Source organism: Triturus cristatus, chromosome 8 (assembly GCF_964204655.1).
Source record: "Triturus cristatus chromosome 8, aTriCri1.1, whole genome shotgun sequence".
Classification (NCBI taxonomy): Eukaryota; Metazoa; Chordata; class Amphibia; order Caudata; family Salamandridae; genus Triturus; species Triturus cristatus.
Genome location: NC_140591.1, coordinates 505188732 through 505206048, shown reverse-complemented (window position 1 = coordinate 505206048; position 17317 = coordinate 505188732). Strand labels below are relative to the sequence as shown.

The following is a 17317-nucleotide window of genomic DNA, read 5'->3' as shown; positions in this document are numbered from 1 at the left end:
TTTTACTGTGAAAATATGCCTGTTGCCTGCACAACATCATTTCCCAGAATTCTGAATCCTACCATTTCATGGCTTCACAGATGCAGGTGCTGTTTCCATTTTTTGGTCGTCGGTGGTGATTGAATAACTTATTAATCACAGTTTCGCAATGTTTCTACATCTCAGTATACACTTGGATTGTGAGATAGCACTGCACATTCAATGAAACACCTTGTAGAACATCAGACGTTTAATTGATAATGCACAATTGGCCGCTGAACTTTAAGAAGGAGATTTAGTCAGAGCAACAACATCATGACACAATTATGATAACTCATAGTCTCTAAAAATCGATGTTAGTAGTAAAAACACCGGATTCTAACGGGCAAATGATTCACAGTTAGAGCCAATTGAAATTATAGTCTCTCCCCTCGGATGTAATGTTGTGTGCTGTATATAAACCATTTTCTTAGATGGTAAATAAGTACTCATAACTAAACACAAAGAACAGCAAAAACAAGCAAATCACTGGTGCCTTATGGGAAATTGCTTCCACAGCCCCATTTTTGATTTGTTCCTCTGATGTTTATTGGTTCTCGCTTCGGATGGATGCCACACATACAGTGGCATCTCACTATGCATTAATTGCTTCTAAAAAAGTGCTCACAGGTCCAAATTGGTTTTTTTCTTCCTATTTTCTGATTTTTGACACACTTTCAGATGTTCAAAAAGCACACTTTTTGGGCATCAACAAAGAAATCCAGTTCACTGAAGAATGCTATTCGCTAAGCTGTATGGAACTGGAAAACTGATACAGATATAACACAATGAAAGTCTACAAAATGATGCAAAACAATCCAGAATATCTAAATGTAGTGATGGAACCTAAAAAGAAACAGCCAATGATTAGGTACAAGAATATGACCACAGATTAGGGTGACACTGAATGCTTAATATTTTGTAGATGGTTGCTGGTGATCGGCATCAGAACTTATTTTGGAAAGTCGGTGCTTATTTTTTTTCTTGAGACTTCGACTAGATCAGGAGAAAGAAAGGGAAAAATAAGGAGGTAGAGAAAGATAAGAAAAGAGTGGCAAAGGAAGCAAGAAGGTTTGGAAAAAAGAGTTGCAAGATTGTGATAAAGACATAGGAATTGTAGTTTGATGGAAGAAAGAGGGATGTGGGTAAATCAAGAGTAGGTCACCTTGGTATTTGATCATCGTGGCATTCAGCAACACCAGTTCTAGCCTCCTACAAAAATCTTTGGGCACCAGCACTTATTTTTTTGTTTTTTTTACAACTGAAGTAATGGTGGTGACACAGATGCGGAAAGCAGAGAGAGTGGATCTTTGTCAAAAATTTGATCTGGATATTTTAAAAAATGAGACACAACACTGCATTGACTCTGCAACACAATACGGAAATTGACCACAGGATGACCTAATTCACAAGGAGTGAAACACAGGAAAGGTTTCACATTCTGGACCTCCGTGGGCAAGCACAAAAAAAGGCAGCAAACATTCTGTCTGCTTCAATCACCATCAGGGTCACAAAAATCCTTACGTTAAACAACGGCTACAACAATTAATTTACAAACATTGCTAACAAGTATGAAGCCATGAGTTATAGCAAAACAGCATTATTCTATTGTACGTCATGGACATAAAATAAATTCCTGGCCCTAGATTCGTAGAGGGCAAATTCAAGTTATCTAGGCAATGGAATCTGATTGGAAAGTGGTTGTTTGTCTAAAAGTGTGAGCACAAAATTGAATGTCAATGACATTGTAGTGATGTCATCAACAAAACGAAGAACAATTGCCAAAGTCGGTTCATCTGTGCATAAATCTCTGATTGCACACGATGACATTCTGTTAGAGCTTATTAGTAATTTATTGAGGAACTTCTGCCTGGTGAATATATTAGAAATGTACACAGCTTTTCTGAAAGCATTAGCTAAGCATTTCCCCCTAGGTAGTTTAAGCTGCTATTCAAATGTATTTTTGGTTACCATTGAAAAAAAATCTGTTGTTTTTTGGCTTCCTTAGTTTCCTGTGGAAGGAATTACACTGTTGTCAAAATACAAAGCGAGCGGGTGGGTGTGTCAGCGGGGAGCAGGACTCCATATCTCTAGCAAGAATGCAACAAGCCAACCCACTCTCATCTGGAGCAGGAAGCAGGATACATATTTATTTCCAAACATGACCTGAAACAGGGCCATGGCCTGTGAACTGGAAGGTGGCAAAAATCTTGAAGTATTAGAACCCTTTGCAAATTCAACCCGCTGTCTGATATCTGTGTGTCACCAGCTGCAACGCCTTGATTAAAAAAAAAACGAGAGGTTTCAAGAACCAGTTCAAGCAGAATTTTTGTTATTAAATGGGTTGTAACAGAGGTTTCTACCAGGCCTCATACATAACCACGACTAATGGATGTGTTTGTAACTCACTCATTTGGATCCCTCAGCCCAGGCAGTGACACACATTTCCAACAGACTATGTACTGCGGCGTAGACCGTACATTGAACACGACTTCGCCCAAAGGCGCTGTTTCCCACACTTCACAGGGATCAGGAAGCAGGAAAAACTCATAGGGCGCGACAGCTACTGCGGCAGCACTTGCCATTTACAACGTAAGCCCAAATATTTTTGCAACACAACTATATATTAATTTAATAAAATACACAATATAGCTCTTATACACTCAACAATTTGGCTCATATGCACTGAATCTGCAATAAATCAATAAAAATATGTCATTTTTGATGTAAACACATTAAATCTTCTTACATTTGCACATTTAAATGACGTCGTGATCTGTGTTGATGGTTAGGACATTTCCACGTTTCTGAGCTATTTTAGTGTCCAAAAAAAAGGAATAAGGAAGGGTTAATATTGACAATATTCTCAGTATAATACCTTCACATTATACTACATCATCAAATCTGCAATTAGTTCAGATCTGACATTTACAGGATACATATTTCTGTTTTTATTGGACACTAAAATGCTAAATAGGTGTACAAAAAAATGCCATCTTATTAAAAAAGTGAATTAGCATATGAATGGGCAGGACAGGATGAACTATATCATTTTACATTTAACGTTTCATGTGACATGTGGCATTACTAAATGGGCAGGGTGTAATTTATTGAAGAATGGTCTGGAATGTCGATACTTTCGTTATTTGTGGCAGATAACTTTATACAGAAATGTGTACCACAAATGGGTGTTGATGTTTGGTGTAGCTAGAACGACGGCAAGGTCGTTTCAGACTTTCAATCGAAGCCTGTGATGTGCGCTAGTAACCCATCACAGAAATGAGCCAACCCTGCTTTTCATTGGGTTTATCAGTAAACAGTGAATTCAGCATCAACCACAGCAGACAGTCTTAAAATGTCAGAAGGTGGTCCTTGTGTTTGCTTCCCCATACCTTCCCATCGGATTGTCTAATTGTCACAATATTTATTTCCTCGTTGTTTCATTGACTCAGTTATTTTGTCGTTTTGGTCAAAAAATGTAACCAGTGTTGTCAGTGAAAAGGGAACAGCAGTGGAAAGAATATATTGTGGGCACTTTAGATGTTCACGAAAAGCCAAAAAGCAGCAGTGGCCTTCGACTGTCCCTGTGTAGCCAAGGTTACCAGGGGCAGAGAGACTGTTTCCTCCAGAGAAGAGGCAGCGACATCGACTTCCGGGTCTATTTTCTCACAGCCACAGGGTCACATCCTCTGCAGTCCTGCAAGAGCTTGTCGATCTCTCGCACCACTTCTTCCGCGTCCACTGACTCTCGGCCGGGGTCCCGGTTTGAGTGGTCTAGCTGCTCCAGAACAGAGTCCATCTCGTTCGAGTCTCGGCTCACCCTCGAGTGCACATCTGCAAAGGCCCGCGCCATGGGATCTGACGCAATGTACTGAGGGTCTTTTGTCTGTTTGCTGGGCGACAGGTACTGGCTGTCGGTCGCCAAGTACTTGCTGCTTGTTTCCGCCAGAGCCCCGGGCTTCGCTTCACAGCCCTCGATGGGTCCTTTTGTGGCGGTGCAAGGCTCAATACACGTCTTGGTCGGGCTGCTGGATGCTGAGGGCACCTCCTGGAGGAGGGGGCTCAGGGCACGCTTGGCTTTTAAATAAGGTTTCACATTGGCAATGAGAATGGTGTGCTCGCGTTTGTCTTTTCCGAAGGTACAAAACGTCTTTTTCCCAGTGGGGTTCACAGTTTCATATGTCTCAGTCTCAACATTGGCTTCCACCGTGGGTACGAAGAGATTTGTGCGATAATCTGCATTTTCCGCCTGGTTTGCTGGGGGGAACTGCGGCATCCAACACCTGTCTGAATGACCGAGCACTCGGCATTCATCTGTGCAATTAACACACTCTTCTTGCTCTGAAAGACAAACAGACAACAGCTCTAATCAGTCGAGATGCCTTTATAACAATACGAAAGCAGCAATCAGCTCAGCGAGTGCAACACCGACCTCTTGTCTCTTTTAATTAGGGCACAGAAACAGAACCGGTGAAACATTTCATGGGGTACAAAAGGCGGCTCGCTGTGTTAATGGGTTGTTTTTCAGCTTTGTACTTCCTATATGGAAGTGTTCATTCAGCGTGAAGGAAATGGAACATAGAGGGCCCGGTTCACAAATGTAAACTTACACTTTTGTGTAAGTTTATGATTTTTTGCAATTCAGTAAGCAATATATTTACAACTGCGGAGACTCCGAATATAAAAGGATGGGCAGTTGTAAAGATAGTACTCGTAAAACTGCTTTGTGAATTGCAAAAATTCGTAAACTTACATAAAAGTGTAAGGTTACCTTTGTGAAGCAGGCTTGTTGTGTATTTGTAGAGCGCACATTCAGTCGTGTTCTTGGCACTATATAAGAGATGTTCATTTTTACCAAACTCAAAGGCTCTCATCCACCCTGAGGATGGAAATATTTGAGAACCATCAGAATTTGAATATGTGACCTTGGTGTGGTCCAGCAGTGGACGCATCAGTGCACAAAACTGAGTTAGTGTACAAAGCCATTGGAGCTGGCCTAACCCGGCTCTTTGGGCGCAGTTCTCAGATAAAATGTGCTCTACAAGTTCAAGGGTGTAACACAAGCCCCTGCAGCCCCTGTGGTGCAGGGGGCCCCACCCCTTCAGGGGACCCTATCCTTCAGTGAGCCTCAATTCAGGCCAAGGTCAATACATATCTGTGAGATATGGGAGACTCAGGAGCCTCCCATCACATTTTGCTGTTGGGTGCGGCCCATCATTTCGCCTTACGCCACTGAACGAGCCAATTTGCTGCAGCATTTTACCCAGTATCGGCTCCTCGAGGGAGTACTGTGGGGCGGTGGGGCGGGGGAGGGGCATGGTGGGGGGTAGTAAACTCTGGCATATGGCCGAACGGAGTTAAGTAAATAAATAAATATATAAAACAAATTACATTGCGCGCTGCATCGCCAAATGGTGATGCAGCGCGCGCAATGTAAATTGTTTTATTTATTTATTTACTTAACTCCTTTCGGCCATATGCTGGAGTTTACTACCCCCCATCCAGCCCCTCCCCCGCCCCGCAGAACTCCCTCGAGGAGTCGCCACTGGTTTTACCGTTCCATGTCATGCATGTTTAAGGGCAGCATCAGTATTCATTTGTTGTTTAAGAAAGGTGAGCTGCCAATGCGATATCAACATTGTTCAACTCACAAATTTTAAGCTGCTTAGCAAACATGAGCAGAGGAAATTTGCACATGACTTTCCATTACCCAACCTGAGTAGACAGTAGCTCTTTGATGGTAGACACCCCCGTGAGAGCGTCAATTAAATTGCGTACAAGTCCTGCTGAAAATAGGTCAAATGACTTCTAAACTTAGCGGCATGTGTGACTGTAGCTGTGAAGAATGTATGACTGTATGCCATTCTATGTTATGAGATGTCCCGTACAGTGGCCAATGCCACCCCAGGCAGCTAAAGGGCTCTCCACTGATCCGTTAGCAGACATTTTGCATTTGTCGTTAGTTTGCATTTTTATTTTGTGATAAACAAAACAACATGTTTCAAGTTTGAAAGAACACCTTATGACAGAGCCGGATGTCCAATCATGCAATACCGCCCTGCAACACGAAGATTACCCTTTATCTAAATACAGGCTGTTGAGGTTTCCTGCTGTAAGGCAGACTTTAGGAAGTTCCTCAGGATGTTATGCACATATACATTAAGATTGTCTCACACTTGCATGCTCCATCCTTCCACCTATTGTGCTGATGAAGAAGTGTGGCAGCGCATGAGATAATTCCTTACAACCACCTCATAGCAGCACGCCTCTCTGATCCTGTGACAAATATACACACAGGATGTGAAAAGAATCCAGCCTCAGGAAATGCTCCATCCTTACCACCAAGAAGCGGTGAGTAGGTGAGCGAAAACTTATCTGCTGGTTTAAACGAGAAGATTAACTATAGGCAATTAGTAATTGACACCGTCTGCTGCATTCATAGTTATGAGAGTTACACAAGGCTGACAAGTTATGAGCAAAGAACACAACGTAGTTGACTTGGAAACCCCTTTCACTACTGGTCTGTGGCCAACAATCACACAAAAACACAGACAAATATCTGCCTCTGCAGGCCAGGAAGGGAAATGGTGCAGGAGTTAGCAGATGTTGATATTTAATAATGTGTTGGAATAATGTTTCTCATTTGGCGTAAATTAATAGGATTACCTGCCAATCAAACAGTTGTTTTCCATCACAACCCTGCAAATGTCAACTAATAAGTCTACGGCATTTAAAGAGCAGAAAACTGGGCATGAGCATTGAGCAGATGTGCTCCATCACTGCCCTTCTGTCTGCATAATCCAGCACTCTGGAATCTTCCTGGCCCTGACATGGCACCCAAGGGCGCATTAACAAGAGCACATTCTGTTTGAGCCAATAACTCCTCATTTGAGGTCTGACTGATGGAGGCTCAAGCTACACTAAGAACAAAGTATTTGGTATAAGTACAACTGCAGGATAGGGAAAGGCAGATTTAGAATTAGACATATATAATTACTCACATACCCGTTTCCTCGTTCACTCATTCTTTTACTAAATCCAAATATTTCAGGGATTCATTTGGCTGAATCCCTCCATGAGCCGTGATCGATCAATGCTTTATAATAATATTTGCCTAAACTTACTTCAGCCTAACTTTATCCTTTCGCTCTTTGTTTCTTATCTATCATTCCACATCTTACTGAAATGAAACGGTATAAAGTACCCCACAGTAATTTATAAGAATATGGCATGTCACAGAGGAGTTCCATGACCATAAAGAGAAAAAAAACGGAAGGCCAAGTTCCTTTATAAGGTTATGGAACTCTGAGGTGACTTGTAATATCCTTATCATGCCTGGCAGAACGTGCGTTATTCCTTATAATACATGGCCACACCATCACCTTTCTCACAAACCACTTAAATCCTTGTTGCATAGCTCTTTCATATCAAAGAGAGAGCATGTTTCCAAACATGAAGAATAAAATAGAATCTTCTACGCACAATTAAACACATCAAAAAGGCTGTTAGATATTAGTTTTACAAAAAATGGCATAGTAGCCCTGAAGGTGCAGGAACATGCAGAAGATTCTATATTATAACAATTACCTAAGGAGTGCAAAAAACAAAAATGATGCTATAAATATTTTCTTTCAGCTTGTCAACAGATAGAAAAACAGAGCAGAAGAAAGAAAAGTCAAATTTCCTTTTTTTTCCGTAAACAGCTGCTTTAATTATGCTCCCTGACCTTACTTGGCTTTTCTTTCATCTGCAGGCTCTGGCAGCAAAAAATGTGAGGTCAGAACTCAATTGTAATTAGCATTTCCAGTTGAGCAGCTACATAATTTCTTTATAATAGGCGACAGAATGCGTCACGAGTCGCCTGTTATAATGAAATTAGAGACGGTCTTATACAGGGATTGCTGCATCCCATGTATAACCGGAAAACAACCAGTCCATCGCAAAACACCTGAATAAATAAATACGAAAGGAAAATGGACAATCTAATAAGTATTCCACCCAACAGTCTTCACTTCCAATAGCACCTGTTTCTGATGGTTAACCTTTTCTTATGTCCTGCCTCCTCCTCCATATTTTTTTTCGAAACCTCTGGTTATTGGTCAACTCTGTCTCTCCATACTTGCTAACTTGCGAAAGTTTTATTTACCATCTGTTTGATTACAGGCTCTGAGCCAGACACCAACATTGGCACCGCTATGGTTACAGGGGTGTCAGTTACACAGTCTTGGGAATACACAGTATTAAGATAAATATATCATGATAGTGCCTTTTTTTAATAAAATATCACAATTTTACGTCTTTAACGTAGGGGCGGACATGAAATTCAATATTTTGATTTCTGTATAAGGCTATTTGCTGGCATCTTCTTGAGTGAAACCAACCTATTCAGTATTAGAAAAATACTGAACTCATCAAACCGAAGTTATCCAATCTAGTTAGTATCAAGTAGGTATGGCCATATTATAAAGCTCAGTTTTAATTGCCTCTTGGTGCTGAGCTATAGAAAGGATTTGTGTTGCCTTAGGAGATGTAAAAAGCTACGCAGCCTATTGCGTTAAGAGCTTTGAAATAAGCTCCTTGTAGTGCGCTGCTGACAGATGCATTAGACTCCGAGTTTTATTTTTAGCAGAAAATTCAATAATTGTTTTTCTTTCATTGGTAGGCTTATGTTATAATTTCATGGTTTATGTACCATATTTTGTGATCTGTTAAATGCAGGAAAGAAAACTAAACAAAAACATCTTTCTCCGATGCTGTTCTTTGGAAAATAATTCCATTTCACCCCTTCTTTCACTTTGTTTCTAGAAAAGCCATTTCACAGGTTTTTCTAGTGCTCCAAGAGCTAGCTAGAATGACCCATAATTGGACTGATCATAAAACTGCATTAAATTGGCTTGAAAATACACCGGTACAGTTAAAAATGCAGAACAACAGACATGTTAATGGCATGAAAAAGTCCAACTTTAGCAAGCCTGCCTATTGTCCCACTTGCAGTGAAAGACACACTATACCTTGGGGCCAATTACAAGTTATACATAGCGGTGTCCCTGGATAGGATGTCACTCTAGCCTATCACAACTGGCACAGTCTTAACACGCATGGGACTGCTGGCTGCAGGAACACAAGGCCCACTACCCTTGGAAAAACCTCATGGGGTCAGGGTAGGGGCTGTGTGCTCAGGTGCAGCCCAGACTCTGCCTGTCCCCTTATTACAGGGCAGGGGAGGGAACAAGGCTTTTCACTGCCCTGTCTCGGACATCCTTTCCACCCCTAACTTCCACCCCTCAATCCTTATTGGTCTCTTCTGTTCATAGGGAGTGGTAAATGACACTGGAATTATTGTAGGAATCGGGGAAAACCTTGTGGAAAAGAACCCGGTATTTCCAGGAGCAAATGCAAATTCACCATTCTGGGGACAAAAACTCATAAACAACTGTACAGAGATGCAATATTGCGGCTGGAATTGCGATTTTTGGATCTGGTAGTTTCCGCACCACAGGACTGTGTAACTAGTAACCAAAGCCTTCCTTTCTGTAACTATTACTGTCAACGCTCTAAATCCCTCATAGGCTTTCTGAATTTTCTGGCAGAGTTTGCTCTAATACTCATAACAAATATGGAACAAGGGAAATTTTGGAGTAGCGATTAACTTTGTAAGTAGCTGGGGATGTGGAAGAGAAATAAAGCATGTTGACAAAGGGCAAAAAAAAATAATTCCAGATGTTTTTCATTGAAGCAAAAATATCTGATCGGCATTCCAATCTGGCAGAATGTGATTTCTTATTTATGACTTAATAGGGGTTTCAGTGTTTGTGACAGGGTTGCTTAGCAGGGAAGTGTTGGGAGTTTATTGTACAAGTAGGGAGTCCACAAATATATATTAGCCTCATCTAAGTTGGATGCCAAATTCATAAAGGAGTTTGCATAGAGAAGTGTTAACTAGATGTTCCTCCGATAAACACAAATACAATTGCTTTAGAACATTCCTCATCCTGCTTTACAGAATTGGTGTTTGTAGTACCTTACAATCGATATTGCACTTATAGTGGTAGATATTATTAAAATACGCCAGCTTTTTAACCAATATACATTTAGGGAATTATTTATGCGAGGTTTGCACTGCTGAAGCATCACTGTTTTTTGACTCTCCGGCTGTGTAAACTTCTCAACCATATCTATGAGGTGACGCAAAGCCACTTTGTCTGGCTTTGCATGGCCTTTTAGAAAAGGAGGAAGACAAAGTTGCGCATGTCGCTGCCTTGCCTTCCTCTGCTTCAAGGAGGCATTCCATAGCGTTGCGTTAAGGTGGGTTTTCCCATGCAGCACCTATGGATTTTGATGCTGACCCAGATTTACTTAGTCACGGAAACCTGCGCTAGCCCCAACAACTGCACCCACAACGAGGAGAAACATTTTTATTTCTCTTCGTTTTTTCTTCTTTCAATGATTCCGGATTGTTTTTGTACAAGAATTTGCCCCTTTTCTCACACAAACCATCCTGCCTGCAATGGAGGCACCCTTGCGCTATTGTGCAAGGGTGCCTACATTGGTGCTAGGCAACAAATTCTAGGCCAGCCCAGGGGGAGAGGACAGGAATGTATTGTATTTCGTAAATACCGTGCATTCCTGTCCTTTCACATTGGCATAGGGCACCACAGCAAGAATATTTGCAGCTCTGCCCTACGCCAGTTCCTCATAAATGAGGCCTATATTGTTTAGAGAAATGAAAGGAGCATTCATCAAGTAATGCAAAAAGCACTTATCACCAACAAACCTACACCTCTGAGTGTATTTATGAAAGCTTTGCAGATCGTTTCCTTCCTAAAAATATAAACATATTTATTTGAGTAAAAGGCAGAATTAATTGCAATATAATGGAGGATGAAGACACTTTTTCCATGGAGAAAAAAATCAAATGTTATATAAACAAATGCAAATTTGTCATGATTGACTCCTACTTCTAGAAAATCTCCAGGGAACTGGAGTACTTTCTGAAAAACCTATTAATGTCAAAGATTTCCAGGAGTACAGGGTATTTTGTGTTAGTTTCTTAGTAAGTTTCTTTGTAACTAAAACAAATTCAGACATGTATCCCAAAATAGAAAAGGTGTACAGAAGAAGACATTTGGCAATTAGTTTGTGGTAGTATCATCCTCAGACGAATTTGTTTCAAACGTTTGGTACGTTAATGTGGAATTTTAGATCATATTATTTCCTGTTGTGTATTTTTACAAGTTTGATTTTGGATCATGTAAGTCAATTTGGTGATTTGTAATTTTGATCTCAAGATAATCCACTGTGAACAACCAGATTTAGCTAGAACTTGCCATCTTTAACTTAATACTTATTTTGGCTACTTTATTTTCTTTAATATGTCTTTGAGTGATAGTTTTCTACATGTTGAACTGTTTTTTATAACTGTTACCCTTAACCTAGTAATTCACAAAGATGTCTTGACACTTTTTGTTTGCTTGACAATCACACATAATATCTGTGCTTTTTTCCCACATACACATGATTATGTTAGGCCTCTCTTTACCTATAACCTCTTTTCTTGTCAGCGGCCCCATCAAGACAATAGACAATAAGTATGCATTAATTACTCTTGGAAAGCACCAACCTATGTGCATTCATTGTTTTACATATAGTGCTTTGGACTTTTTTTTCCTAGCATTTGTAACTCAGGTGGTTTTGAGGAGACTCAACCATAAGTGAAGAGGAGTTGTTGTGTTACAGTTTAGTTTTGGAGGCAGATGGAGAATCTTGTCATTTGAGATTTGGTTGAGGGAGACTTACACAACTAGATACATATCAGTTGAATTAACCGATGAGCAATAATTTAGACAGCTTCACAATTGACATTGCAATGCTGCAGAACACTTTGGAGTACATGGGAAGCAATTAAATTAACAAGAAAAACATGACCTTGAACCTCTTAATAAGTATTTTTGAAAACCCTAGCCTAGTGTATTGTGTCATGATCAAGATGTTATGCCCTTAAGTGATATATTGATGATTTCAAGCAGATGTTAACAAGGTCTACACCAGAAATCATATGATGGAAAATGAATGGACGTATATGTGAGTAACCGGAAAAAGAGGTGGGAGACTGGAATAAAGTTCAAAATAATGAGCTATTTCTCTGTGACATTATCAAAGCCTTGAGATATCAGAGTAAAAACGTCAAAATCCTAAAATTCAAACTTGTCATAGGAGACTCAGATATAAAGAAGTTGTGAAAATGCATGGCCTGCCATACAACTGGCGAGTTGAAAGGAAATATGATAATAATCTTTTGTATATCTTTATTAATTATATAGGTGGTATTTGCTGCCTGTATTGTTGCTGTTATAATTATCAACACAGTTACTGGTGGTGTTGCTGGTGTTGTTGGTGTTGCTGCTGTTGTTGCTCTTAGGAGTAGGGACGCCCCTGCTGGGGCAGCCATGCGTGCTACAAATCGGTCTAATAATAATAATAATAGTATGTATTATATAAGACCTAGTAATAGAAATTATACTAATATAATTAATAAGAATGGTGGTAATGATTTATTCTCCTTCTTTTTATTATTATTACTATTGCATCTCTTTATTGTTATTATCATTATAACAACAAAACGATACACCCTACATTAGATATAGGCTGTCAGTTTCTCGGAGGCTAAGCAAAATGAAAAAAAAAGTAATAATGTAAAATGTTTCCTTTCATTTTCAAGAACAATTCTATTTAAAATGCACTCTTCAGTTCTCAGAATAACAGAGACTTTTCTAAAAGTATTTTAAGCAACTCTTCTTCACTTTGGTGCCCAAATGTAAAAGCCTAATTAGCAGAACATAGTTCTCCATTTCCTAAAATGTCTAAAGAATCAATCTTATCATCATACTTGCAGTAATAGCTGTAGTCTTTAAAGCAGGACAAAAAGGAAAATTGCTTACATTTAAGTACACAAATAGTAGAGAAATATTGCAAGTGTATGTGTAAAAGGATATAAAGAAAGCATTCTTCTCGCACACTTGTAATCTCCGAGGTTGATGTTTATTGTTCAACATGCTCGTCTTTCCACTAACTGCTAGATTTACCCATGTATGACCAATCATAGTTGGATTGCATTCTCATTTCGTGTAATAAGATGCAATTTTAGACAAACATACTCTCTGTGCGGAAGAAAATGACGAAATGGTGAAACATAAACCAATTACGCAAAACACAAATAAAAACAATGGCTGAACGAACAAAACAATAAGAACTTCTTGGTTCTTGCTTTTGTTCTCACTCATTCCAAAACTGAAATACTATAGCAAGGATGTTTAGAGGTACAGATACAATAAATGACTTGAAATTATGTGAAAATACAGGTTATGCAGGTAACACCAAAATTAAAAGTCCAACATATAGGCTTCATTTAACTTTTTTTTATTTTTCTTAATTGTAACTCTTTCATTATTTTTAACCCCAGGTCACCTTCCTGAAGAAAGAAAAGCCCTTTCTTCCAGAAGCCAATTTAGAACAACTATATGAGTTGTAGTAGGAAATCTAAAGTTTGGGAAATCCAGCCACCCTCCAAAAAGCGGTGAATGTCCAGTCCACTCCATTTAGATGCATTCATACCTATACAGTATAGATAGGGTGGACGGAACATCTGTTGGTTTTTGGTGCATATTCCACAGCTGACAAACTCTAAATAAGGCTGTATTTTTGCTTACTTCGAAATAGAGGCAAAACCCTAAAATGTTGTCTCTCTTTCGTTCTACTCGCTATTGCATACAAGACCACCAGAAATGGCACCACTACATACTAGACTGAGAAATTAACCACTTTAGCTAGCCAGCGCCACACTACAAATTAGGACAGCACCAGACTGAAAACAATAAACATCCAAAAAAGAGAATGTCAGAAGACATGCCTTTCCCATTACCTTTCTAGGATCTGGAGCAACATTCTCATCAACATCAGAACTGCCCCAGTCTCCTGCAAGGGGCTGAAGACTCACATATTTAGAGAGCATTGCATGCCTCTACAATAGGAATCATCGCCTACATGAATATATGGTCTCATTGTAAACAATACTGAATTGCACACAAAAGGAGAAAGGACAATTCCAAATGGACAAATATGAAATTCATTTTGTTCATAAATGTGAGTGACGCTCAACAGCTATGGCTGCTATAATCTGTTTAATGGCTTTTAACAGTGTTGGCAACTATGTTTATTGATAAAACAAAATTGGTATACAACTAATTAATGACAATTAATAAACATCCACTATAAATGGGCCTTTAATAGGCAACAACAAATCAATTTAGGAAAATATAGCCTTTTATTTGAGGTTAGGTAATTCCACCACCCTGGCAGTTGAAGTCAATTGAGTTTATGTCACAACGTAGTATCTGAAACAAGATGAGGGGGGACTGGGGGCGACAAAAGGCCCCGCATACGTGCCCCAGATAATGACTTTATCAAAAAGTGGTATGCTGTTCCTATGTAAAGATGAAGGTCTACCAGGAGGAGGTGTGGAGGAGTGCTCTCTTAGGAGCAATGGCCCTCACACACCCCAATGGGTGTCATACATCATCATCGAGTAGCTCCTCATTGGGCTGGCGCTACAATGCCCTATTGCCCCGCTCTGGGGCTCCTTCCCGGGGTTCTTTTCTTTTTGACGATGTGAAGCGTGGGGTGTGTTACAGAGGTGTGTGAATGCAGTGAGCAGTGCTTTAAATGGGAAAAAATAAGTGCAGGTACTCATTAAAATAGAAGTGTGGCAAGTGGGCGGGGCTAGGGGCGGGGCAAAGGGTAAGATATGTTCATACCTAATGACTTATGTACCAGTTGCAGCACGTCAAAACACAAGAGAAATGCGTTTATGGAAATAAAACAGATTAACACATTACACGTAATTACATGCTCCTCGGAAGCAGTGTGGAATCTGCCCTGCATTGGAAGAGAAACCTAACCTGCGCCTGCCCTGCTGTGGATCAGGGTACCGGTACTCTCCCTGGCTACAGAGAAGTGCCGGTACTGACGGCAAAAAAAAACGGAAGTTCCGGTACTCAGTACTGGTGAGTACCGGCCCATTTAAAGCACTGGCAGTGAGTAGATTAGAGAAAATGTGTAGTAAAAATAACTATAGGAGCCCCGAAAAACAATTTAAATACTGGGTTCCTATGTTATGATTAAAATGTGGATTCAGGTGTGAGATTTATATAATAGCCCACTCTAGCACGTTATAGGTAAGGAAATACTGGGCCAACATGTTTCATGCCTGTTATTGTCTAAGAGAACATGGCATTTTATCAGGACCAGTTATCCATATCTACTCATGTAGAGGGGGTCAGTGCAAGTGTACAGTACCATATCCAATATTAGTCACCCTGCTATAGTTAAAACCACAAGACCAGTATGTAATTTTGCATCAGTGGCTCTTTCACTCCGTTTATGTTCACAATCATAGTTACTACAGAAGTAGTGTTTAATGTGGGTATAGGACGTGAAAGGTATGCCAGATGTTCAAAGTATTCACGTAGAATAATTGTGCATACAATGATTTTGAATGGAAGTGATTTAAATAATCATTGTTCATCCGGAAAATGTGATATGGATCCTGCCCACTGGACCTACTTTGGACATCCCTGTGTGAAAAGGATATAGCGGGGAAGTACCTAAACATAATTCACACCTGTTCCCCCTTTCACAATTGCATTTTGTAATGTACAGACATGATCTGTGTAGCAACTATCTAAAGTCGGATCTCACTGCCAAGAAAAGAGGAGCCCTAGAAATTAATTTCTGACATTTATTATATTCGGTTTATGTCAGTAAAAAAGTGTTGTCAACACATAATTACCTATTTCTAACTAAGCAGAAAACATTTGTAGATAAATTGCTAAAGACCTTACTTAATATAGTGGGAGACTGCAATGGTTCTAGAAGTGTGTCATCACATTAACAATATTGACTAAACTCTCCTACTGCCACGTGACAATAACTTAATAAACAGGAAGCACAAAAAAGCTTATTTCAGAAGCAAATATGAGGTGACCTTGATAAGAAAACCTGCAGTATTTCAGGAGATTTTGCATTATGAGGCCAAAGCGCGGGCTTCTTCCTTCACTCATGTGTGTCACATCATAAGAAACAGACTCGGTGTATTGATTATCATACATTATAAGCTCCTCATCTCACCATTAGCCTGTAATTTTGACTGCTGCATCTTGCAGACAGTGAAGAAAATCGAACAGGCACTTTTGTACTAGCAGCAGAAATGATAAACACGAAGTGAACTATCACCGCCAAGGGTAAAATTAGTATTTATGAGAAGGCAGGATCAATTTAAAAGGTAGGAAAAGCTGCATGTTGAGTTCTACAGAAGGACGCGCCAGTGGGAAGATATGCTCCATCGGTCTTTGTTATCTGCAGCCTTGTCTGTCTTGTGTAGGAAATAAACCTTCAACGCTCCAAGTGTGCAAAATCAACAGCTGAAGCCTGAAGGCTTCTGCGACTCTCTGGAGCTTCAGGGGATAAACAATAAAATATTTTCGATGCTTAAAATATATAAAAAAAAGCCCTGCCAAAGCATCATGCAAATCTCACCTGCACCTATTTTTATTTCCGCCTGGAAAATTACTAGCTGCCCAACACTATTGCAGGCAGAATGATTTTCTGTAAAACAGCATATGATTTCTTTCCTGACGCACCGAGATAAAAAAATAAAAAAAAATCTTTTGTAGCATGCTAGTGATTTGACTACTTTGACGAAATCTATTTTAACTGTGTTAAAATAAAAAAAACAAAAGCGACTTAACCTGCTGTGGTGGTTGTAGGAGGAAGGATAAGAAATTGTACAACAATGTTTTATTTTTCTACAGATTTGGCAGAGGGAATTTGAAAAACATGAACATACTCGTCGTAATTATTTACAGTAAAAATAGGCATTTTACAGAGGATACACGAGGGTTATAATAGTCCTGCCTCCTGATTGGCTGAGCAGCGATATTAAGGTATGACTCATATATTAACTGCAGTCTCCTGCCTGGGTCACAAGTGGAACGCATAACCAATCACTGTTTTCCTCTGTGAGCAATAGCTCTGTGGGGCTGACCTAGCTTCATGATCATATTTCATTTTAATTGGTTCTCTAGTTCAGGCCTAAAACGGGAAAAAAAGGCTACACGGAGAACACTCAGAAGGCAAAACCCCTTGCTTGTTATTTCCTTGTAAGCAATTAACCTTCCTCCTCACATATGCTGACAGTTGTCTTGGGACAGCACGGGAACTGCCACCAAAAAGAAACATTTTCCTT

General features: G+C 39.8%; 1 protein-coding gene across 3 annotated transcripts in view; it reads right to left on the bottom strand.

Annotated features, from left to right (window-relative positions):
- Nucleotides 1-257: 257 nt before the first annotated feature.
- Nucleotides 258-17317, bottom strand: part of PCDH17 (protocadherin 17) — a 217782-nt gene continuing 200722 nt past the window's right edge. For 2 of the 3 annotated variants that reach the window (XM_085621982.1, XM_085621981.1), the window contains one exon: nt 258-4359. In XM_085621982.1, coding sequence (XP_085478108.1) covers nt 3677-4359 — 683 coding nt within the window. In that variant the 3' untranslated portion in view covers nt 258-3676. The remainder of the gene's footprint in view (nt 4360-17317) is intronic. The other variant, XM_085621983.1, reaches the window with a different exon arrangement.